The 27,109-nt window shown below is 36.4% G+C and overlaps 1 protein-coding gene across 1 annotated transcript in view; it reads right to left on the minus strand.

Annotated features, from left to right (window-relative positions):
* LOC110218282 (cilia- and flagella-associated protein 337-like) overlaps positions 1-27,109 on the minus strand; it is an 86,987-nt gene that overhangs the window by 24,164 nt on the left and 35,714 nt on the right. The window contains exons 13-15 of the mRNA XM_078155731.1: positions 18,526-18,665; positions 10,885-11,030; positions 6,181-6,467 (exon numbers count right to left, since the gene is read on the minus strand). Coding sequence (XP_078011857.1) covers positions 6,181-6,467; positions 10,885-11,030; positions 18,526-18,665 — 573 coding nt within the window. The remainder of the gene's footprint in view (positions 1-6,180; positions 6,468-10,884; positions 11,031-18,525; positions 18,666-27,109) is intronic.

The raw sequence follows: 27,109 nt of genomic DNA on the forward strand, positions 1-27,109 counted from the left end.
CAATGGGGGTTAAGTGACTTGCCCAGGATCACACAGCTAGTAAGTGTTATATGTTTGGAGGTGGATTTGAACTCAGGTCCTCCTGAATCTAGGGCCAGTGCTCTATCCACTGCACCACCTAGCTGCCCCCAGGATTTCTTATTTACTCCAAGAAATAGTCACAACATTTTTTCCCTCATTTTTTGATTGAGTACATTGTAGTGTATCTGCAATTCTGTTTGGTGTTCTAACAAATGTAATTTTTTTAGGAAGCCTCAAGTGAATGGTTAGGAATGCACTAAAAAGGCCCCCACTTTTACTAGTGCTCTAACTTGGAAGCAAAGACAATAAATACCAAAGTGTTTGCTAATTTCTATGCTTATCTCTTTGGAGAGCTATATGGTATAATAGTTAGAGATCTGACCTCAAGGGTAAAAAGATGAGTTCTGACCCATGATGTCATTGTGAACCTATGCAAAATTTTTAATGTCTTATCTCTTTAGTAGCAGAGCAATTGGTTATCTTCATTGATTGGAGAAATTTTATCACTAGGAGATTTCTACAGAACTGACATCACAGGTCCAGACAAAACAAATAAACCGACCAAAAATAACAAATTTTTGGAGTCATTTGGAGAAGGATATTATTTGAAAACTTACAAACTTGCTATGGCATAAATAGTCATTACTTTGACATTAAGAATGATGCATTTCATTCAAAGTCACGCAACCTCTCTCAGAAAGTATTAGAGGTACTATAGATTTGCACGTTCTCTAAGAGGAGAATTGAGATTCAGGTGGGATTTCTCCATGAAATCTTGCAAAGTAACATAGTTCTATCTGTCCAAGGCTTGAAATAAATTACAAAGGGGCCTAATGGAAACTGAATTGGAGGTAAGAAATTTGTCAAGGCTTATATATCATCTGACTGCTCAGATACTCTGTGGGCAATCAATAAATGTTTGCTTGTAATACCCTCCATTAAGAACATCTCCATATCTTTATGATTCTTGGAAAGAATGGGTAAGGTCAGATAAAAATTCACTTTGTGAGCTGATAAGCCTTTTTTCATATCACTAATCAATATGCTTGACTGGCTTTCTGTCTAGGAAAAGTTATCTTGAGTTTGTCCCCAGTCAAGGAAAGTTATTTGATAAGTCACAGGTAGTTGTGCTTCTTCTGAGATAAAGAACCTTTCATTAAGGGAAATAGGACATAATCTAGACCCCTTCAGAATTCTCCTGGGCAGGATCTCATTCTATTTCCCACTCCCTAACTTTTGACTATGACAACTTCTACCAGTATTCCTCTTTATTCTTTCTCTCCATCCATTGAACTCTGCCACTGAGACCCTGGACTTCATGAATATTTTAGGACAATTGTGATGGGGCTGAAAGAATATTGCAGTTAGGTCCTAGTGAATTCTGAAAACTCAATTTTTCTAGACATCCACAGAAATAGTTACTACCTCTGCCCACCCCTAAATCATCACACAAACATTGGTCAGGATAATCTTACCTGGCCAAACTCTATTTACCATTGCATTTCTGTCTTAGTGTAGGGTTTTTTTTTTTGGGCTAACCAGTAGGGATTTATTAAGCACTCACTATGGGCAAAGCATTGTGCTTAGTGTTGGGGTCACATATAGAAGCAAAAAGAAAGATAATCTTTGCTCTTTAGGGGCATCCATTGTAATGGGGAATACAACACACATAGGCAAATGGTGGCTATGGAGGGGCAGTTGGTTTGGAAAGTTATGGGAATAATGAGTAGGACAATAGGGGAGCATAGAGGGAACATACTCAGTCCAGAAATAGTGAGTGGTATGGTTGATTTGATCATGGTTCATAATTCCAGAACTTGTTGGGAAAGTCCCTTCAGTTTACAAGTAAATTGTAGCAGTGATGGCTAGAAAGTAAAGAGTGAAATAAGGTATGGATGGGGCTTTTAAGAAAGTGTTCTAGGAAAGGTGGTTGTCAGTTAGGAGAGGAAGGGCCCAACACAGAAGTGTCTTGGTGGCCCTCAAATTTGGAAGCATAAATTAACCCTATGTATATAGCTTGCTTGTGATGAATAACTCTTCTCTTTCTGTGTATTGCTATAGGAACAAACAGGGGAGAACTTTTTAGAGCAATGGAGAAGAGTTTTATCCAGACATCACCAGGATTGTTAGGTCTTGAATTTGGGCCTTGAGAACTCTAGAAAGTAAGGGCAGATGGAGAAAATCTGTACTGATGAAATGTATAGAAGTGCAGAGCTCATTTGTGCTCTGGAAAGAAATGCCTTTTCCCTAGCACAGCAGCCTGTGTACTGGGATTCTTGTGGGTTGTTGCCACAGTGTAGGTATCTGAGGAGTGAGCCCCTCCTCCTTTGAACTGATGGAAGTTTTGGGCTGAGACCAAGGCATAGTAGACAGAAGCCAATGTTCCTCTTACACTGTGGTCTCCTTCCTGCCTAGCATGAAGATGGAGAGACAGAAAGAGAGCAAGCAGTGTCCTTCATAAGCTTTCAGGAAAAAGTGATTGGTGCTTATGCTTATGTTACTTCAACTTTTCAATTCTGATATCATTCCAAATTTTGATATTTAAAAAAATTGTCAGAGGCCTTGGGAGCCACTGAATCTACAGTGGCAGTGGCTAGTTCCAGAGTTCTCAGACCACAGACATTAAGGGGGTTGAACAATTGATCAGAAGGAGATCATAGGTGTCTCTTTGTTGGCACTGGGGGCAGGACTCTGTTGCTTCACCCATACGCAGCTCTGGGTCATAATTCCAAGAGGCAGTCCCAGGGTAAAGAGGAGCACTAGCACACCTTGCAGACCACAGTGGAGCAGAGACCCTCACCACAGTTCCAGGGCAGAAAAGAATGTTTGTGATCACTCACAGACCAGAGCATAGGGTAGGAGAGTAGTAAATACTTCTACTTAGATCATACCACCTTGAAAGAACTGAAAACTTACAGATCTCTAGAAATATCTTTGAAAACAGCTGCACAAAAATCCTGATGCTTGGGTAGTGTGCCCTCCACCCTGGAATCAGAGCCTCACTTTAACAAAGAGTTAAAAGTCAAGAAATAGACTGGAAAAATGAGCAAACAACAGAAAAAATTCTTACCATTCTACAAAGTTACTATTGTGACAAGGAAGATCAAAACACGTATTCAAGAAGATGATAAAATCAAAGCTCCTACACACAAAAGTCTCCAACAAAAATATAAATTGGTCTCAGGCCATGGAAGAGTTCAAAAATGATTTTGAAAATCAAGTAAGAGAGGTAGAGGAAGAATTGGGAAGAGAAATGAGAGCGATGCAAGAAAATAATGAATAAAGAGTCAACAACTTGGTAAAGGAGACACAAAAAAAAGTTTTGAAGAAAATAACACATTAAAAATAGACTAAGCCAAATAATAAAAGAGGTACAAAAAGCCAATGAGGAGAAGAATGCCTTAAAAAGCAGAAGTGGCCAAATGGAAAAGGAGGTACAAAAGCTCATTTAATAAAATAATTCCTTAAAAATTAGAATGAAGCAAAATGAAATTAATGTCTTTATAAGAAATCAAGAAACAATAAAACAAAATCAAAATAATGAAAAATATAGATGACAGCATGAAATATATCATTGGAAAAATGACTGACCTGGAAAACAGATCCAGGAGAGAGAATTTGAAAATTATTGAACTACTTTAAAGCCATGTTCAAAAAAAAGAGCCTAGACATTATTTTTCAAGAAATTATCAAGGAAAACTGTCCTGATATTCTAGAACCAGAGGGTAAAATAGAAATCAAAAGAATTTACTGATTACCTCCTGAAAGAGATCCCAAAATGAAAACTGCCAGGAATAATAGCCAAATTTCAGAGCTCCCAGGTCAAGGAGAAAATATTACAAATAGCCAGAAAGAAACAATTCAAGTATTGTGGAGCCACAGTCAGGATAACACAAGATTTAGCAGCTTCTACATTAAAGAATCAGAGGGTTTAGAATATGATACTCCGGAGGGCAAAGGAGTAGGATAATAACCAAGAATCACCTACCCAGCAAAACTGAGTATAATTCCCCGGGGGCGAAATGGACATTCAATGAAATAAAGGACTTTCAAGCATTCTTGATGAAAAGACCAAAGCTGAATAGAAAATTTGACTTTCAAATACAAGACTCAAGAGAAGCATAAAAAGGAAAGAGAAATCATAAGGGACTTAATAAGGTTAAATTGTTTACATTCCTACATGGGAAGATGATACTTGTAACTCCTAAGAACTTTCTCATTATTAGGACAGTTAGAAGGAGTATATATAGACAGAGGGCATAGGAGTGAATTGAATATAAAAGGATGATATCTAAAAAAATAAAATTAAGGAGTGAGAGACGAATGAGTTGGCAGAAAGGGAAACGGTAAAGGTTGAGTGGGGCAAATTTTCTCACATAAGGGAAGATGGGGGAGGTGAGAGGGAGTGAGTGAATCTTACTTTCATTGGAATTGGCTTAAATTGTGTATAGAAATCTATCTTATCCTCCAGAAGAGTGGGAGGGAAAGACTATAAGAGAAGGGGGGGTGACAGAAGAGAGGACAGATGGGGGGAGGCAGTAGTCAGAAGCAAAACACTTTTGAGGAGGAACAGGGTGAAAGGAGAGAGAGAATAGAATAAACAGAGGAGGAAATAGGATGGAGGGGAAATACAGTTAGCAATAGTAACTGAAAAAATTTAGAAGCAAATTTCTCTGACAAAGGCCTTATTTCTCAAACATATAGAGAACTGAGTCAGATTTATAAAAATAAAAGCCATTCCCAAATTGATAAATTATCAAAAGATATGAATGATTTTTGGATGAAGTAATCGAAGCTATGTATAGCTATATGAAAAAATGCTCCAAGTCACTATTAATTGGAGAAATGCAAATTAAAACAATCTGAGGCACTACCTCATGCCTATTAGATTGGCTAATAGGACAGAAAAAGCAAATGACAAATTTTGGGGGGATGTGGGAAAATGAGACATTAATCCACTGTTGGTGGTATTGTGACCTGGTTCAACCATTCTGTAGAGCAGTTTGGAACTATGCCCAAAAGGGTATAAAGCAATACCACTACTAGGTCTGTTTTCAAAAAGAGACCAAAAAAAACCCCACAAAAAGCAAAAGGACCTATATGTACAAAAATATTTATAGCAGCTCTTTTCTGGTGACAAAGAATTGGAAATTGAGGGCATGCCCATCAATTGGGAAATGTCTGAACCAATTGTGGTATGTGATTGTTGTGGAATATTATCGTGCTATAAGAAATGATGAGCAGGATACTCTCAGAAAAACCTGGACTTACAGAAGCTAATGCAAAGTGACATGTACTGTAGCAATATTATAAGATGATCGGTTGTGAATGACTTAACTATTCTCAGCAGTACAATGATCCAAGACAACTCTGAAGGACTTACGATGAAAAATGCTAACCAATCTATCACCAGAGAAACAACTGGTAGTGCCTGAATAAGATTGAAGCATACTTTTTTTACTTTCTTTTTCTTGAGTTTTTGTCTATGTTTTCTTTTACCACATGACTACCATGGAAATATGTTTACATGACTACACATGTGTAACCTATATTGAATTGCTTTCCTTCTAAATGGAGGGGGGTGCAGGAAGGAAGGGAGAAATTTTGGAACTCAAAGTTTTAAAAACAAATGTTAAAAATTGTTTTTACATGTAATTGGGGAAAAGTAAAATATTAAATAAGGAAAAAAAAATCAGCAGCTACCTGCCAAAATCGTGACTGGATCTAATGATGTGGCTTAGGTCAAGATTTGGAAAGTTTTACTCTTTTAAAGGGGGGTGGTTTTCCTTAGTGTGAAGTGAACTGAGTTGGAATGGTGAAGGAGGCCTTTCTCTGGGTCTTTCAGGAGAGGGACAGCATACAAATGAAACATCATTCCCTAGACTGGTAGGAGAAACCACTGAAGTCATGTATAAAATAATAGTTTGTAAAATATAAATATAAGCCATAGGTAAAAGAATAATATTTTATGTGGAACCAGTACACACAAGCAACCTTTTCATAAGTATAATGTGGGAACTCTTCTCTCTACATGTGGAAACTCATCATTCATTATGCAGTGGATATGCAGGGTTCTGTAGGACCAGAAGACAGTGGATCCTATGTATCTTCCCACTTCCCTAAGAGCAACAATTAAAAAAACCCAAGACGTTCCCTCACCTGTCTTTTCCAGTAGTTGAATCTTCCAATTTGGAGTCCAAGACTGGCATTGTTGTCTGGAAAGCATTTTTGTGGGAAGAAAAGGTAGCTGGCACTTTCTGGTTCCATTTTCTCTCTTGCCTAAATAGTCCCACAAATGTTCCTTCTGAAGTCCACAACCCAGAAGTCCCATCTGAAGAGCCACTGATGATGAAGGAATCAGCATTGTAGGAGAAGTACTCCACACTCATGACTGTGCAGTTGTGGGCCTTCCAGCCATGAAGCAGGAGGGGGTTATTGGGTGAGTTCTAAAGAATTGAAAATGGAGGGAAGACACAAATAACTGGTCACAAGAGCTGCTGATATGTGCAAAATAAGCACATCAGAATGGTAGAGTTCCAAAGTTTTTGTTTTATTTTGTTTAGTTGTAGTGGAGAGGTCCAGACCTATGAATTCATCAGTGTCAAGGATTTATGATTTTATCTCTTGACCTGTATAGATAAGTTAGCTTATCTATAATTTATAGTCTTAGAGAATTATATTGGGCCCTGCGAGGTAAATCATAGTCACATAGGTAGTATTTATCAGAAGCAGTACTTGAACCCAGGTCTTCTTGCCTCTAAGGCCAACTCTTGATCCCTTGCACTATGTTGCCTCTTGAAAGTTTTGTTACAGCTACAAAACAGTTGAGTGGTGCAGTGGACAAAGCACTGGGCCTGGAGTTAGGAAGACCTGAGTTCAGCTCTGGGCTCAGACACTTACTACCTGTGTGACCCTGGGCAAGTGCCTTATCCCTGTTTATCTTAGTTTCCTCATCTGTAAAATGAGCTGGAGAAGGAAATGGCAAACCACTCCAGTATCTCTGCCAAGGAAACCCCAATAGGGTCATGAAGAGTTGGAGACAACGGAAACAACTGAACAAGAAGAAAAAAGCTGGGCCTGTTGATCTGAAAACTCCCTAAATTCATCCTTCTTAACATTATCAAGCAGTAGATAGGACAATGAATAGAAGAAATGAGGTTACTGAAAAACAAAGCAACTAATTTGCTACCAGTTTAAGAATTTAAAACATGGTCAAATCCTTCACATCTAATAGCTTAAATAATCCTGGATAATTCCCATAACTTTCTATATGTTGAAGGCGTGATTAAAAGGGCAGAGACTACAAAAGTAGAGTGACATTTCTTGTCTATCTTATTCACAATGAATTTCTTGAAGGTGATACTAAATTCTAAATACTAGAATGAGTAGTGTAAGATGTAGAGCCTATTACCTAAGATGATAGGTTCCCCTCTTTCTGGGATGGTAGAAATAGATTCTATTTTGCAAGCTTGGAACCAGGAGAAATTGAAGGTTTTAGGCTCCTTCCAGGCCCAGAGAATCAATAACAAATGAACATCCTAACTGCAAGGAGATCTGTGGGGAAGACATGTATCAAATCAGCCCATTCCTGCTCAATCACACCAATGGTATTCAGTTCCTGATAATAAGGCTAATGAATGAAGCACAAATTTCTGAATCTTATTTTGTCTAATAATAGTTTCCTGTTTAATTCTAAGACCTATAGGTGAAATGGAGTATTTGCTGGCATTGAAATGAACAGAATGAAAGGGGGAGCAAATTGCTTATTTAACAGTGGCCATCCCTTCTGGGGAGTATTTGTGAAAATGGATTTTTTTTTCCAGTGCCACAGTGCCCTACATCCCTGAATCCTTTCTGGTGACACATGTGCTGTCCATGGAGCTGGACCCCTCTGATGACACATATGCCTTGGCTCTTTCTAATGGCCTCCTTCATAAAAGACATGTGTAACTCTGATAAAAGTCTATGTGGAACCAGGGTGAGCATTATATTTCCCTTTTGTTCATTGGGGATAGTATTAGGGGAGGGTGAGAGGGAAGCTAATAATACTCTTTCCCCTCCCCCTCTTCAAAAGGCTTGTAATTGGTCTCTATATGACCTAAACTTTAATTTTTTTTGGGGGGGGGTGGGGTTTGGCAATTGCAAATAAGTGACTTGCCCAGAGTCACTCAGCTAGTAAGTGTCTGAATTCAGATTTGAGCTCAGGTCCTCCTGACTTCAGGGCTAGTGCTCTGTCCATTGCATTACCTAGCTGCCTCACTTTAAATGATTTTCCTTAGAATTCCTGGGTGGGGAACATATCTATCTAGAGACTGTGAGAAGAGCCTGATCTTCCTGTATAAGACCAAGATCCTTCAGGAATGAAACTAATCAGGCCCTTTGGTGGGACAGTCTGTTGTAGGGCATTGGGCTCACACAGACTGGATTTAGTTTTTCTTTTTTATTAAAATTTATTTTATTTTTAAATGAAGTTCTGCTTTCTCCTCCTCCTATGCCTTCCTTACCCTAATTGAAAAAATAATGTTACAAACATGTAGTCAAGACAAACAAATTCCTGTATTTATTATGTCCAGAAAAAATCATCTGAATAGGCACTCTTGAGTTCATTACATCTTTATCAGGAGGTGCATGGCATGTTTCATCATGAGTTCTCTGTAATTGTGGTTGGCCATTACGCTGACCAAAGTTATAGGTTTGGTTCTGGTGCAACCTGACTCTTACCTGACTTCCCCACGGAATTCTGGGGAAAATCTCTTAAACAAAATTAATGACTCATGCCATTATGGTCTATGGTCTCCCCAAAAGTAATTAATGGGATCTCTTCTAGAAAGTTACTTACTGTACAAAATAGATAGGTACAGAATATATATTTCCCCTCTCACAAATGAAATATTTAAAACTTTAAAAAAATTTCATGAATACACATTATCAAGTATTTAAAACACAATACATTAACTCACAGCTATTCTTATTCTTACTGAAAATTGAAAGTAAAATTCTGAGTTGTCCTTCTTTTTTGTAGAAAATACACTGATTTATTTAAAATTCTTCCCCATCACCAGAAGAGTTTCCATTTTTGTGCCTTCTGTCTTATTATTTGGTGGGGGGAGATAATTTCTTTTACACATAATACCTTACACTCTTGCTCTAGAGATTAAGAATTTTTTTTAAATTTGGTACCTATTAAGCTTCAGAACACCCTTGAAAAATGATCTTTACTATAAAGCCACAGCATTGTACATATAGACAAAAACCTTGTTAGCAAAACCTTGTTACATGACCACTGGTTATTATAGTACTGTAGAGATATCTAAGATATTTAAAACACGGAAACAATATACCCTGAAGGCTGCATATATGTGTGTGTGTGTGCGCGTGTGTGAGTATATATATATGTATGTATATATATATGTGTGTGTGTATATATGTGTGTGTGTATGTATATATATATACACATATATGAGTTCATATATATATATATGTATATACATATATATGGATTCTCATTAGTACTTCTGCAAGCATGTTACTAAGATTTCATCATCATAAAAGATTATTACATGTGATCCAAAAAGTATGCAGATTTTTCAGTGTTATGAGTTGAAAATACCCAAATGCATACCAGGTCTCTCTCAGTGCTTAAAAAAGCATGATTTACAAGTACTACAAAACTGAGTCAGGGGGCTAAAACCAGAATCGATTCCTTAGGCTTTGATAGGTAATTAATAAAGAAGAAATTTATTTTTGTTTGAGGAGTAAAACATGAAACCTAAACTTAAAAACTTAAAACATGAAAATTTTCCTGGGACTTTGTCTGAGCAAGTCATTTGAGGTCCATATCTTCTGGCATGCCAGGGCATGGCTTTGCCCTCATCTTCCTAGTGATGGTCATCTCCTCCAAAAAGTTATTTCAGCAGTACTCCTCCTGGGCAACCAGCACCCAGATCAAGGAGCTCCCCAACCTCTTTAACTCATAAGATCACTGATAGACTAGAAATACCCATCTCAGGAACACTGTTCAATTTTAGACAGTCACAATAAAATTGTAAAGAAAAAAACAGCTTTGAAAGACTCAAGAACTCTAATTAATAACCAAGCATTATGGCAGAGGACTGATAATAAAACATGCTGCCTACCACCTGACAGCAGGACTCAAGGTACAGAATAGGAATACATTGTCAGACATGGCTTGCCAATGCTTATTTGTTACAAACACTGTGTTTTTCTTTTTCTTTTTTCATTTGGGATACTAGGGAAGAGGGGAGACAACAATAGTGTTGATCCTATACCCCCAAAAGAAAAGAAATAAAAGTTTAATCAAGGCATTTTTAAATTCACAGAACAACAGAAAGTTCTGAAGGAAACATAGACGATCAGGATAGTTTTGAAAGTAACATTAAATTTATTACGTACTTGAAGAAAGTTGTGAAGGAAAGATAAGCAGACAACATGTTTGAAAGTCACATGTTAAATTTATTATATAGTTAAAAAAAAGAAAAACAAGCTGTACATAACAGAGATTTGTGATTTTAATATAATCTTTTTGTCTGTTCTATTTGTATATTGAAATGTTCTTTTTTTTGGTGTTGGTGAAGTTTAGAAATTTTATTTTTAAATTTCTGTTCAGTCACCTATGTTCAGGGAAAGAAACTTGAGGCCCAGTCTTAGAATTACCTAGGCCAGCAAATGTGCTTGTGGCCATGTGGAGACAGTTAACATCGCTGCCATGAGGGTGGGTGGGAGCAAGATTCCTTTCCTTCTCCCTTCTCCAATAGAAGTCCCAACATACATAACAGTAGAGAGAAAGAGAAATAGTGAAGTTGTATTCTAATTTCTTGTATTATCATTGCATGAAAAACTTACCATGGAAGGAAGGGTTGTTGCATAGTTTGAAATATCCCACACCTGGATAAAGCCATTAGTGTCTCCAGTGACCAGGAGGTGGTTATCCTTGTTGGATGACAGCCCAGTTATAGAAATATCCTTTTTTAAGGGAGCATAAAATTTGCCTATGTGGAGTGGAAAAGACGTAAATCATTCTATCCAGAAGACCTCCTTATATTCTAGGTAAACCAGTTCTATATAAACAGTTGTTAGATCAGATTTAAAAGGATCTTACCTGGGAAAGGTACATTACCAGATGCCTTGTGTCTTCCCCTGAATCATTCAAAGATCATCATTTGGCTCACTAAGGCTAAAGAACTGGTTGTGGTTTGCCCCCAGGATAGAGAGGCTTTTATAATTTTAATTTTTTAGATACTATTTAAACTCTTAGATTGACTATAATTATCCTTAATTAATGACTGTGGCTGAGCAATGACCAGTACCCTTTTCTTGATATCATACTTTCTATTCTTTTCTTTCTTGTTTTCTGAATTTATCTTGTGTTTCCATCAAGATTTCCTGCCCTACCCCACTCCCCTTTTTCAGGGTATCACAAACATTAATTTCAGAACTTTGACACAGGCATGCCTAAGAAAACGAAAAAAGAGCTCAGAATATGTTGTTAAGGGTGTATCTATTGCTGACTTTGTGACATACATTAATCACATTCAACCTTTTAGTTTACTCTCTTCTTAAGATCTTAACAGATTACAGAGTGGCCCAATGCATGACACTTTCTTTCCCTTCCACTACCATCCTTTCATCAGGAGATCACCAATCTGGTGGAACAGATCCCAGCATCCTCTTGCGAGGTCACTGAATGGATAAAACCACAAAGTAGCAACTTGCCCTTTATCCCTTGATCATTGCTGAGGACATAGTTGAGATACAGAGCATCCCATCAATTGACAAAATCACTGAGTTCAGGAAAGGTCATTCAAGCACTCTGCTTCAAACTCAATGTTTAGCAACCTCACTCCTTTTCCTCTCCCAGTGAGATCAACTCTTGGCTGCCTAAGAATAAGTCACTATTCCTACACTTCTGATATTCTCATTTTATGCACCACAACATTACCATAACCATGCTCTACTCTGGTCATGCATGACCCTTCCACTGTGCTTTCTGGAACTCCTGTTCCATAGTTACAAATCTCTCCTCACTTTAGACCACTTCTTCTGAGGGTTCTTCTGTCTTTTCACTCTCATAGAAATCTGACTTATCCTGAGGTTGACTTTGGGGAGTTTCTTCAGTGGAGAAGCAGGGAGAGGGAAGTTTGAACTCCCTTCTTCAAACCTGAGCTAGAACCTATATATCTACGGACAAATCACTTACCCTTTTGGGCCTCAGTTCCTTATCTATAAAATGAAGTAGTTAGTCTAGGTGACTTCTAAGGCCCTTTCCATCTCTGAGTTTATAATAATGTGTTCCCATGGAATATAAGGTACATTGCTCTGATTTCTAGTTGAGGTGGGGTATAGCTGTCAGATGAATGTGGCCTGAAAGTCTGTCATCTCTATCTATAGCGTGGGCTCAGAATTTTCTGGCCTATTCAGGTGCTCTCCTCACTTATCTTGGTGCTGAGCTTGCCTCCTCTTCTGGTCTTCCAGTCACTGAGCTATAATAGTCATGGAGGTATAAAACATGTTCATTAGCCTTTCCAGGTTATCTGGAGAGACATAGTCTGGAAACCTGTCCTGAAAAATCATCATTTAATTTCTCATTGAACATTTCTATTGACACTGCCTCCTTCCAGCCCCAAAGAATTTTCATTTGGAGGAATTCATTTATACATACTATCAGTGATCTCTTTCCATTTCCATACCTAATATTACAGCAGCATCTGGTTTACTGAGAGATTCCCTCCCCCTTTAAAAAATTTCCCTAGAATTGACTTAAAACATGAGTTTTAAGTATTTTAGGCTCCAAGAAAGGGCTTTTCTTCTCCATCAAAGGAATTAAGAGAATTCTTTCCAAGAGAATTAGGAAGAGCTCAGAAGGTACTGTCAAAGATGCAACTATTACTTATCTTGTAACACTGAGTCATCACTAACTGCCTGGTGCTTTGGCATACCCTCTGCACAAAATCTGAATCAGCTTACAGTTATAGCTCAATGCATTAGAATTTTCCCAAGGGCACATACTTCATAAGGGAAAATAAATCCACTCATACTAGGAAACCTAGACACTCAGTGTCTACAAAGTTACTCTCTTCTGCCATAATAAAATCCGACGCATCCATTCAGTAATCATCAACAAATATTTATTAACTACCTACTACTATAAATTAAGAATGTACAATGTGCTTTAGCTAAAACTTGTCTTTGTTTTCATTAAGCCTGTTACCTAGCATAGGAAGGTAAAATCTAATACAAATACAGATAAATATAGTATATCATATTATGTGATAAGTACTTTAGAGAATTACCAAACAAAATGCTACATAAGGTCATATGGAAAAGGTCATTATTGACCTGGGTTATCAGATGTCATTTTAGTTGAGATTTAAAGGATGGGTAAGAAGCCTTTAGGCAAAGATGGAGCAAAGACATAATGCGAGAGCACAGAATCTGCTCAGGGAGCAGTATTGTCTAGTTTGGCTGGTTTGTAAGTACCTTGATGGGAATAATATGAGAGAAAGATGGAAAGACATGGTGATGTCCAATTGTTGAAGGCCTTACTTGAATTTTAAAGTCTGGACTTTATTCAGGAGACAATAGGAAACACTTATGAAGACTGGATTAGAGAGGGCAAAGAATGGATGCAGGAAGATATGTTTGGAGACCACTGAAATAGTACTGGAGATAGAGAATGAAAGGTAAAAGATGTTTCGTAGGAATGAAATCTATAGTACTTTGTGACTGATTGTTTATGAGAGATAATGAACATGGAAAGCAAAGGTAAGGCAGTGTTATAAGCATAAGACACTGGCCAAATGGTGGTACTACTGACAAATTGAAATATAAGAAGGAAAAACATTTTAAGGTGAAAGATACTAAACTTTATTTAGTCACATTGAGTTTGAAGTACCAGTGGGTCATCCTAGCACACATTTTTTTTTAGGCAGTTAGAAATGTAGAAATGAAACTCAGAAGAGAGTTCAGGGATGATGATACAGAGTTGGAAGTGGTCTACATAAAGCCATGGAAGTGAATGAGGTTTCCAAAGGAGAGCATGTAGTGAGAAGAAAAAAGAGTGTTAAGGACTTATAGATATAAAGGGGCCAGAAAAAGAGTGAGGGAGAGATGTAGGAAAAGAACCAAGTAATGAAATTGTTGTAGAAGCCCAGGTAGTGAAAAGATATAGTAATAGGGAGTAGTTAACACAGCCAGATGCTTCAGAGACATAAGGAAGAATGAACACTGGAGAAAAGCCATTCATTAGATTCAGTGAATAGGATGTTGCATTAGTGGCCTTTAAGAGAGGGGTTTGCATGTTGTGAGAGTAGAAACAAGATGGTGCTACTTGAGGGTAGGGACCGGCTTTTGGTCTCTAGTACTTAGTGCAGTGCCTGACCCATAGTGGGCATTTAATGAATGCATACTGATTGATTGATTGATCGACAAGTTTGAAGAGATGGCAGGTAGTGAGAAAATATAGGCATCAGGCAAAGACCACTTTTTAGATGAATTTAACCATGAAGAGAGAGATGGAGACATAGCAGGCTAAGTAGAGATACAATGGCCAAAAAGACCTTTATAGGATTGATTAAAGTGGAGTATGTGTGTATACAGATGGAAAGGAGATAATGGAGAAGGAGCAATAGAAGATGTGTGAAAAGATGGTGGATAAATTCTATGGTAAGATCCTGGATGAGGGATTAGCCTCAATAGGGAATTAGGCATATATTTCCTCTATGATCAGTTGGAAGGAAGAGATGGATGGAAGGGATAATTCTGAGAAATTTTAGTTGACTTGAGGTAGCACATGTTGGATGGCCTCAATCTTCTCAATGGAAAGTGTGTATCCAGATTAGGCATGGAGCTGGGGAAAGGAAGAAAAAAGAACCTATTCTGAACAGATGCTGTGGAGAATGAAAAAGACAGATGAAAAGGGTAGAATAGAAAGCTTTCCAAGTAATTATGAGAGTTCAGCGGAGGGTATGTAACAAATTTTTATTTCGTTTGAATTTATGATTTTCTCTATCGTTGCTCATGGTACAAGAGTGGAAGAGTTGGATGGTGAGGTTATCCAGGGATTAGGATTCACAGGTCAAGATCTGTCAAAGATCAAATGGGCAAATGACTCAGAAGTTTACGAAACAGAGTAACCAACCGTAAGCTCAAGGCTTAGTGTGAAAGTCAAGTAAAACCAGAGAGGGGAAGAAGGAATGGACTGAGAGAATAGGGATGGGTGTCAAGGGACTGGAAGTCAGGATGAGGTACATAATGGATTTAATTTTTTACAAAAGTAACAGGGGGTAGGTGGATGTGAGTTTATGGCTGGAGAAAAAAATTTCAAAGTTTTGGATTTTGGAGGTGGCATAGTTCTGAAATATGGTAGATTCCAAGTTATGATAATGGTTGCACTTGGGTAGAGTAAAAATTGTACTGTTAGTGCAGCATGCTGGTTTTTCTTTCTGTATAACTGACTCACTTCCTTGTCAAATCACACATTTTCTGAATGATAGCCCTTTTGCTACTTCTTGCACATAGGTTATCACTGGAAATAGGCTGCACCACACTTGAACTACCATGTATCTCTCCATTGCCTTTGGAGTCACCTGCAACATTTATTTTTATAGGTTGTAGTGTTTCAAGAGTCACAGTCCTGTAACATCACCGGGAGAACATCTATGTTAAAAATATGACTTTTTCACCAGTGCCTTGCACATAGTAGGTGCTTAATATAGCCTGGTTTGGTGGATTGACCTTTAGATTAACTAGTTGATGGTCTTATTGAATGGGGACAGTTAATAGGACTTGCCCATCAGTAGCTAGTCATTTCCTATTACAATATAGTCAACTTCTTTTTTTTTTTGTTTTGTTATGTTGTTTGTTATAGTGCCTTTCAACTCTGTTCTTGAAGAAATTATCCCTGATATTCAGGTGTGAGTCCTCTTAGTAGTCTGCAAGGTCTTGGCTTTTTTCATGCCCTAGAAAAGAAACATATTTTCCAACACATTTTTTCAATGTCATTGAGTATTAAAGCATCTGTTGGGAAATCTTGTCAAAAAATCTTTCTAAAATTTCTCTATCTCTTAGTCTTTTGTATATATTCAAAGGATTATGGTTTATAGATTTATAGCTATATTATTGTTGTTGTTCAATCATTTCAGTCACGTCTGATTCTTCATGACCCCATCTGAGGTTTTCTTAGCAAAGATATTGGAGGAGTTTGCCATTTCCTTCTCCAGCCCATTTTTATAAATGAGGAAACTGAGGCAAAGAGAGTTAAGTGGCTTGCCCAGGGTCACACAGTTAGTAAGTATTGGAGGCCAGATTTGAACATATGAAGATGAATCTTCCTGATTCCAAGTCCAGTGCGTTAACCACTGCACCACCTAGATATAGAGTTTAGTATAGTTCATAGAATCATAAATTTAGAGTTGGATCACCTAGTCTAGTTAGTGGTTCTTAATGTGTTTTTAGGTTTTTTGTTTTTTGGTGTCATGGACCTCTTTGGCAGTCTGGTGGGGCCTGTGGCTCCCTTTTTAACTTAATGTTTCTTTTTTTTAAACTCAGAATTGAAGGAAACGCTAAATTTCAGTTGGAGGTTAGTGAAAATAAAAATATAATTTTTTTCCTCATTCAAATTCATGGATCTCCTGAAATCTACCCATAGATTCCTTGCCATGAACTCCAGGTCAAGAACCCATGATGAAGTCAGTGCAGTCTTCTGATTTTATAGATGAAGAAACTAATGTCTGTAGAGATTAAGCATCACACCCAAAGTCACATAGGCAGCTAAACAGCAGGGCTAAAATTTGAAGGCAGGTTTTTTTTTAAGACTCTAAATCCACTCTTCTTTCCTCTATACCACATAGGCCCGGAGTCAGGAAGACGTGAGTTCAAATATAGCCTCAGACACTAATTATGTGACCCTTGCAAGTCATTTAACTTCTGCCTTAGTTGTCTCAACTATAAAATGGGCTGGACAAGGAAATGGCAAACCCCTCCAACATCTTTGCTAAGAAAACTCCAAATGGCGTCATGAAAAGTCAGGCATGACTGAAATAAAAACACCTGCATTGTGAGGATCAAATGAGATAATATTTGTAAAGTGCTTGGCACATAGTAAATGTTTAATGAATGCTTATTCTTTACCCACCCCTCCACCACAAAGAGACAAGAGGTAACCTCCACATCAAGAAATTGAACCCCATTCTCCCCTATGACAGGCGAATATATTCATCATTATATCAAAAGAAGAAGACTCTGGATTTTAGCGCATAAGCTGCAATTATCATCATAATACTCTGTTTATGCTCATCATGACCATTGCAAAGTGAGATAACTAACTCTCTTATGAAATGAGATTCCTTATTTTCTTCGGATATTTGATGAGCCTATGAATTCCTCATTTGAATCTATAAGGAGAACTTGTAATCCATCCTTCAATTTAGCCGCATTTTCCCTTTTTTTGTCAGATTGCACTAATTGTGAGTTTTTAAATATTAATGTTAGTTTTTATGTTAGCATAATGATTTATTGATCATTAGACAAAGATCTCAAATTTAGAGTATTAAAAATTTAGTTGTTTATAAGTAAATTAAGCTTCCTTTCCTCTCTTTTCTATAATTATACCAGTTGCACTGGGAAAGCCAAAGTGGGTTGCATAGAACTAAAACCGATTTTTTCTTTTCCTTTTTTCATTGGTTGTTACAGCAAAGTAATTCATTATTTAGTGATCAATCTATTGATGATGAGTCTTTCTGCTCTTAACTGGGTTGGTCCAACTCAGTCTGGTGTTGGGACCATGCTCAAGGTCTTTCCAATATGGTTGGTTCTGGGGTAGGCAAGTGGCACAGTGGACAGAGCACCAGGCCTGGAGTCAGAAAGACCTGAGTCTGAATGTGGCCTCAGATACTTATTAGCTATGTGACCCTGGGCAAGTTATTTAACCTCTGTTTGCCTCAATCCACTGGAGAAGGAAATGACAAACCTCTGCAATATCTTTGCCAAGAAAACCCTATGAACAATATTGGTATTCTATGGTCCACAGGATGATTAACAGTCATCTATGACTGAAGAACTAAATAATAACAACAGCAAACGTTTTTACAGATATCTTAGGAAACATATTTTAAGTAACAGAAGAAGTGTGAGCAAATGCATTGAGGTAGGAAATGATAGGGTCTATTTAGGGAATAGCAAGAATTTGACTGGAGTACAGAGTAGGTAAAAGGCAGTAATGGGCTATATATGGAACCAGAAAACATAATAACCAGTCAGTTAAAAGTATTAGTAGAATAATAGAATTTGAGAGATTGAAGTACCTTCTAGTCTCAATCACCTAATTTTATAGATAGAGAAACTAAGTCTCAGAATTATTAGGGAACTTGACAGTTATTTAGTGACAGCTCTGAGGCTGAAAGCCAAGTCTCCGGATCAGGTGTTCTTTGCACCATGCTTAGCTTCAAGGCCTTTGAGGCTATGACATAGCCATAGCCTGTGCCTTACCATATTCCATCTTTTTCCCCAAGATGCTCCACCAGTGGAGGGTCCCTCTTTCAGCACTTATGAGAACTGCAGATTTCTTTAGAGAGTGATCTGTGCACTGATGCTGTAGGAAGAGTAGTTTATTCACAGGACCCAGTGAGCTAAAATAGATAAAAAATAAGATCTCTGAGGAAAGGTGAAAAGAACTGGAATTTCTTAACTTCTAATAATTTTTGTTTCAATAATTTTCTTCAAGCAGGCAAATCTCAGATATTAAGGAATTCCTCATCAGCTAATCTCTCTATCCAAAGGAGTCAAGTGGTTTTGGACTTTAGCATAAACAATATGGTTAGAAAGAATACAATTTCTCCCAGTTGTATTCTATCAATTCAAAATTTGTGCTAATTTGGATAGGATGTGGATTGAAGTTTACTTTTATGCTGTCTTTGGAAAAAGGAGCTGGAAAATCAATTAAAAGTATGATTACAAAGAAAATATTTAACTAACTCAGAAGAAAAAATTTTTCAAGAATTTATATAAGGAGATTAATATGCCAATTACAAACCATTAATTCATCAAAGCAAATCCCCAAGTACTTAGCAATGTTTAGTTATCCATTTGCTCATTCCCTGGTGCCTTTGAACGTGCCCAGGGCTCTTTAATCTTTTTAAAAAGCCCTTCATTTAACCCTATCATCCCCTCAAACCACAGCTCTATGTCTCTTTGTCCTTTGACATTTAAACTTTGAAGGTAAAACTGCATATGCTCTGCCCTCTTTGTCCTACCTCTTACTTCTCATGTCCTTACAGTCTCATTTCCTTCCCCACCACTTTACTCAAATTGTTCTTTCTGAGCTGACCAATGATTTCTATATTGCTAAACATAATGGACTTTCCCCTTTCCTCATCATTCTTGACTTCTATGCATCTTTTGGCATTGTTGACCAACCTTACCTTCTGGATGCTTTTTCCTCCATGGGTTTTCACATGCTTTGTCGTGGTTCTCTTTCTACATGTTGGAAAGATCCTTTTCAACTTCCTTTGCAGGCTCATCATTTATATTCTTCTCCCTATGCGTGTGTGTATATCAGATCTCTCTCCTGGGCCTTCCCTTTTTCTCTCTTTCCATCTCACTCTTGGGGATCTCATCAGCTCAAGTGTATTCAACTATCATCTCTGTGTATATGACTCCAATCTACATAACCAGCCCTCATCACTTTCCTGACATCCACTCCCATATCTCTAGCTGACTGCTGAGTACATCCACCAAGATCTTCTATAGACATCTTGAACTCAACGTGTTCAAGGCAGAACACCTTGTCTTCCCTCCTCCCCAAAACCTTCTGATTTTTCTATTTTGGTTGAAGGTACCATTTTCGATGGTTACCTAGGTTTTCAATCTAGGATTCATTTTTGACTCCTCACTCTCACTTACCTTACAAATTCAAGCAAGGATCAAAACCTATCTTTTCAATCTCAGCATTTCTTGCATCTGTCTCCTTCTCTCTATTCATGCCACAACCACTCTAGTTCAAGTCCTAATCGTTTTTTTGCCTGAACTATCACAATACATTCCTAAATGAACTCCCTACATCTTCCTCTTTCCAATTCATTTTCTATATAGTTACCAAATTTGATATTTCTAGAGCACATGTCTGACTAAGTCATGCCCTTGTTGAAGAAGTTTCAGTGGCTTCCTATTGTTTTAAACAATCAATCAGGGAGCCAATGAGCATTTTAAAAATACTCTGTCATAGATACTGTGCTACATAAAACTAGGAGATTAAGTGTTTTGCTATATAGAGATTTGAGCAACTGCTTATGGGGAGGTGGGCTTTTCCAGTTTATTAACTGAGTAAACTGGAGTAGGGACTCTGAGCGAGTGGATAATTAATATGAAATACTGAAATTTGAGTATTAGTTACTCAGTTATTGGAGTATCTCTCTCAATACGATATAAGCTCCTTAAGGGAAGAGAATGTTTCTATGTTGATTGTTTTTATTTTGTCTCTGTATCCCCAGGATCTATCACAGAGTAACTATTTTAGAAAATTCCAAAAGACTCTTGAAGAAATTGTTATCTACACCCAGAGAGAGAATTGTTGAGTATGCGTACAGATTGAAGCATACTTTTCCACTTGATTTCTTTTCCTTTTCTCTTTCTCCTTCATAAATTTTTATACAAACTGATGCAAAGTGAAGTTCTCAGAACCAGGAAAACATTATACAGAGTAAGAGCAATACTGTAATGATGATCAATTGTGATGGACTTAGCTTCTCTGATTAATATGATGATCCAAGAAAATTCCAAAGGACTCTTGAAGAAATTGCTACCTACACCCAGAGAGAGAATTGCTGAGTATGGGTACAGACTGAGGCATACTTTTTCACTTGATTTCTTTTCCTTTTCTCTTTCTCCTTCATAAAATTTTATTGATAGTTTTTTAAAAAACATCAACAAAGTTTCTCCCTGCATCCCTCCTCCACCTATCCCAAGAAAGCCATCTCATATAAAAATATTTTTAAAGGAAAACTGACCAGTACATCAAAAAAAATCTCAAAATATGTGTAATGTACCACTCTTGGACTGCTCATCTCTACAAAGGAGTAGAGGTACAGGTGTCTTCTCACATCTCTTCTTTTGAGTCATGCTTCTTCTATGCAATTTTGTGACATTCACTTTATAAAAAAATTTTATTTTATTTTATTTTTATATTTTGTTACATTTTATTAAATTTTATCTCCCTCCTTCCCTCCCATCCCCACCTTAGAGAAGGCCAACATTTGATATAGAGATATATGTGGAACCGTGTAATGCATACTTCCGTATATCAGTTTTTTCCTCTGGAAGTGGATAGCATTTTTCTTCATAAGTCCTTCATAGTTGATTTGAATATTCATTTACTCAGAATAATTTAGTCATTCATGGTTATTCTTTGAGCAATATCCTTTGAAATGCTTTATACAACATTCTTTTTGTTCTGCTCATCTCACTTTACATTATTTCATACAAGTCTTTTCATGTTTTTCTAAAAACAACCTGCTCATCATTTCTTACAGCACTACTTTTCTTTCTTGCTTTTTTTTGGGGAGTGTGATTAATATGCAAATACGTTTTGCATGACTTCACAGTCTGATAGTATATCACTTGCCTTCTTAATGAATGCGGAAGGGACTGGAGGAAGGGAGAGAATTGCGAACTCAAAATTTGTTAAAATGAATGTTAAAATAAAGTATAATCATTCCAAGAAATAAAAAATTTAAAACTCCTCTAATTCTAGACCAAAAAAAGAAAAGAAAAAAGAACAGAACCAGATGGATTTATAAGTGAATTTTACCAAACATCCAAAGAATATTTCCAATATTACATAGATTGCAAAAATAGGAAAAGAAGGAATCCCACCAGATTCCTATGAGACAAATATGGTCCTGATGTCTAAACAAGGAAGTGACAAAGGAAAGAAATGAAAGTAAAGATGAATAGTACTGCAAAAATTATTAACAAAGAGGTATTTAAAAAAAGGTTATAAAGTAACAACAGACTGGATTTATCTCAGGGATTCTGGATTGGTTCAATATTAAGAAAGCCATACACATAAAAACCATATAACAAAAACAATAAAAATCACAGAAAAAAGTTGCTGAAAAAAATAAAATATCCCTTTATGTTAAAAATATTTAAATGCAGAGGAACATGCACACATACATACATACGTACATACATATATACACACATATGTCATTCCTTAAATGGTACCTGGCTAAAACTAAGAGCTAGTATTATCTGGAATGAAGAAATGCTGCAGGACTTTCCAATAAGAACATGCCAGTATTCATCACTTTTATTTGGTATTTTATATAGTTCTAGAAATTATCGCTATAGCAATAAGATCAGAAAAAATATATTGAAGTAGTAAGCAAAGGCAAAGAACAAAATTATCATGTTTTATAGATGACATTATGGTTTATTTAGAGAACCACTCAACTAAAATTTAATTGAAACAATACTTTCAGTAAAGTGGCAAGAAATAAAATAAACCCCCAACCATCATTAGTTTTAATGTCTATTAACCAACAACATTTAGTAGGAAGAGAAAGAGAATGAAATTCCATTAAAATAGCTATAAAATGTATAAATTATCTTGGAGTCCAGATATTAAGGTACATATAGGAATTACATGAATGTAACTGCAAAAAAGTGCTATTTACTGAAATAGAGATTTAAATAGTTGGAGAGATATTAATTGCTCATGTGAGGGTCTTACTAACATAATGAAAATTATAATGAAACAAAACTAAATTATGGATTCAATGCCATACTAATTGTACTACCAAGGAATTACTTTCTAAAACTGAACAAAATATTAACAAAATCCAACCACAGTGAAAAAAGGTCAAAAATTTCAAGGGAAATAATGAATAAAAATGCAAAGAAATAGTTAAACCTATTAGCTAGATCTCAAAACATAATACAAATATACTACAAAGCAATCATCAAAACTGTCTCGTACTGATTAAAAAAATAGAAAGAAAATGATTAATGGATCAGTTCATACCATACACGCACAAGACTCAGAAGTAATCATTTATAGCAGCCTAGAGTTTGATTAAACCCAAGGAATCCAACTACTAGGATAAGGATTCATTCATTATTCAACAAAAACTGGTGGGAAAACTGCAAAGAAATCTGTCAGAAATTAGATTTAGACAAATATCTTATATCATATACCACAATAATGGATATGCCAAATGGTTATAAGACCTAGGTATCAATAGTCATATGATAAACAAATTAGAGGAAATGAGAAGAAAACACCTTTCACAACCATAGATTGGGGAAGAGGTCTTGACCAAATAGAGAATAGGTTAGTAATAAGAGATTTAAACTGACAATTTGGATTACATATAGGATAGTGAGAGATTTAAACTAACAATTTGGATTACATAAAATTGAAATTTTTTTGCTAAGACAAAATCAATGCAGTTAGGATTAGGAGGGAAATCATTAACTGAAGAAAAGAAATCTTTGAAGCAAATTTCTTTGATGAAGATTTGACATCTAACATATATAAGGAATTAATACAAATATGAGAATTAGTACTCTTCTCCAATTTAAAAACATGACCAAAGGATATGAATAGGTACTGCACAATTCAATAAAGACAAACTTATCAACAACTATATGAAAAACATTATAGGTCACTAATGACAATGGACTTTCAAATTACAACAACTCTGAGGTTCTACCTTACACTCATCTGATTGACAAAGATAACAAAAAAGGGAAAAAAATGTTGGAAGGGCTGTAGGAGAGAAGGCACACTCATGTACTTTTGGTGGAGTGGCCTAACCATTCTGGAAAAGAATTTGGCACTATACCCTCAAAAGTCACTAAACTATGTCTACTCTTTGACACTTCAAGAAAATTGCTAGTCTTGTATTCTAAATGAAGCAGCTAAGTTGTTCAGTGGACAGAACACTGGTCCTGGTGTCAGAAGACCTGAGTTCAAATTTGACCTCAGATACTTACTTGCTGTGTGACCCTGGGCAAGTCACTCAATCCTGTTTACCTTAGTTTCCTCATCTATATAACAAGCTGGAGAAGGAAATGGCAAACCACTCTAATCTTTGCCAAGAAAATCCCAAAAGGGGTCACAGAGAGTTGGACGAAACTGTAAATGACTAAGCAACAATGAAATTCTGAAGAGATGAGAGAGAGCGCGAGAGAGAGAGAGGAGAGAGAGAGAGAGCGAGAGAGAGAGCGCGCGCGAGAGAGCGAGCCATATGTACAAAAATATTTGTAGCAGTTTTTTTGTTTGTTTCAGCAAAGGGAATGGGTGAACAAATTATGGTATATGAATGTAAAAAAGGATCAGCTTCATAGAAAATCTGAGAAGACCTGTATGAATTTATGCAGAATGAAGTGAGCAGAACCAGGAGAACAATTTACATAATGACTACAACACTTAAGAGAAATAACTATGAAATAAGTAAGAGCTAGGATTGATGCGATGATGATGATGATGACTAGATTCACACAGCATTGTGAAGTCTACAAAGTGCTTTACATGTGTTGCCTAATTTTATCCTCATAAGAACCCCGTGCTGTAGGTGTTATCATTCCCATTTTACAGATGAGGAATCATGACTCCAAAAGGTACATGATGAATCATATAAAAGCACAAAAGCTAACAATGGAATATCAAATTGGAGAAGAGCAAGGAGGTCAGCTTGGCTGGAATAAATAATGACTGAAGGGGAGTGATATTAAATATCTGAAAAGGTAGGCTGGTAGTAGATTGAAAAGGGCTTTAAATGTGTATACTCATATGAAGCTAAGGATTAATGTTATCTATTAAATAATATTTTATCTTAGAGGCAATCAAAAGCCACTCAAGATTCTTGAGCAGATAAGTGAGATGAGTGAGCCTGTATTGTCCACATAAAATAAGAACGAAAAACCCAGGATCCTGAGGAATTAGCTTCTACCTTAGGATCTGAAGTCATAAACCTGTTTTGTTTGTTTGTTGATGCATTTCTTCTTTTCTTCTTTTGTTGACCTTCTTGGGTTTTGGACTCTATTTTTGAACTTGAAACAAAGATCACCTTGAATGACTTGCTTAGAACTTTGATTTAGTTTGCCTAGTAGGTACCTTACCAAGAGAACATTGTATACAGTAACAGCAATATTGTTTTAAGAATGACTCTGAGTGAATAAATTATTTTGTCTATTATAAATACCTAAATTAGCTACAAAAGACATATGAAGAAAGACACTATCTGCATCCAGAGAAAGATCTGGTTATTAGAAGTATATATAGAATGATTTTACATATATATGTATATATGCATATATACATATATATACATATATATATATATATATATAAAATATACACGCATGTACAGACATACATGCCTATTTTTATCAAATCGTAACCATCTCTAGGGTTGGGAGAAGGAAAAAAGGAAAAAAATTATATTATAATTCTGTTTTGTATTTGAAAGGAACAGCAAGTTGTACATAGTAGATTTGCGGTTTCATATGTAATCTTTTGCACTGTACTGTTATGGAAATGCTTGTTTTATCCCATAAATTAAAAATAAAATAAGTTTTAAAAAAGTTTTAGAAACATTAAAGAGTGATGAAAATGGGGGAAAAAGAACTTTGATTTAGTTTGCCTACCAGTTACCTACCTGCAGCTCTCTATTTTGCTGTATCCTCTAAACCTGGACTCTACTTTCTTACTTGAATATTTACTACTTAATTTTCCCCCCGTATAATGGCCTTTGACTCTTCACCAAAATAAATTTATGATTTCTACTAGATCCTCCTTATGCTTGGCCAGACTCATATTCCCAACCTCTTCTGGCTGACATTACTGCCTTCCCTTGGGGCAAATGCTTTTAGAACAACTATAAAGATGGAGATTCCATAATTTTGGTTTTCTCCTTGTGATGGGGATGGTATATAAATAGTTTACGTGGATTGCAGATGCAGCTGTAGGATATATGTGACCTTTGTAAGGATGAATGCTTTCTCGACATTTATAGCTAAGACTTGCAAATGGAACTATTCCTGAACTTATTTTATTAGCTCCCAAGTGAAATGAAGACTAGATAGATCATGTCTCATCATTGTGGTCACACCTGAGGGTGACATAATTTCAGTTTTTCTGTTTGTTATTGTGTGAACGCCTTACCCTTTCAGTACTCAGGCATTCTGAGCACCTCCTCCATAAAAATGGAAAGCAGGCAGGAAAAGACTGACTAGAGGAAAGGAACACCATTAATTGCTTTGGTTTGGCTTCAACAAATGTTGCTAGGGGGAGTGAGGTGATGTTCTCCATTCTAAGGATTCACATAAGTACATGTATGTATATATATATATTATATATAAACAATATTATATATATGAAGTATATAAAAGTAAAGAAGCATAATGAGTCACCTCACTTCACTACTCCAACAGTGAAACAGAAGAAAGGTCTGTCATGGGACCTGGATGAGAACTTGTCACTGTTTCTCAAAAAAAATTATTTTATACACAAACACACATATATGTACATATATACGCCCTTGTCCATATATGTATGTATGTATATCAGTCAATGAATAAACATTTTTAAACACTACTATGTGCCAAGCACTGGGGATATAAAAAGGGACAAGCCCTCAAGGAGCTTCTAATTCAATGGGGGGAGACAACATGTAAACAAATCTATGCAGTTCAAACTACATACAGGATAAATAGAAAATAATGAATAGAGGGAAGGCACTAGAGTTAAGATGGGCTGGGGAAGGGTTCTAGTAAAAGATGGGATTTTAATATGTAAACTAGTTAATCTACAAATTAGTTTAGTGTGTAAACTTAAGGATTATCAACAAACCAAAATCAAACAAACATATAACAGATTATAACCCTTGTAGTTACAAAAATAGAAAACAATGAATGAACAGAGACAATATTTTTTTTTCTGTGTCCCCAACTTCCAAGTGCCTGCTTCTAGAGCAGGAATTAAGTCATAATAACTTAAGTGCCAAATGATGACACTGGATAAACATTTGTTATCCAAAAAATCTGTGAGAGCTTATGAGTTTTATCT

The sequence above is a fragment of the Phascolarctos cinereus genome, unplaced genomic scaffold (genome assembly GCF_003287225.1).
Source record: "Phascolarctos cinereus isolate Bilbo 61053 unplaced genomic scaffold, phaCin_HiC Scaffold_5;HRSCAF=322, whole genome shotgun sequence".
NCBI classification, from domain to species: Eukaryota; Metazoa; Chordata; class Mammalia; order Diprotodontia; family Phascolarctidae; genus Phascolarctos; species Phascolarctos cinereus.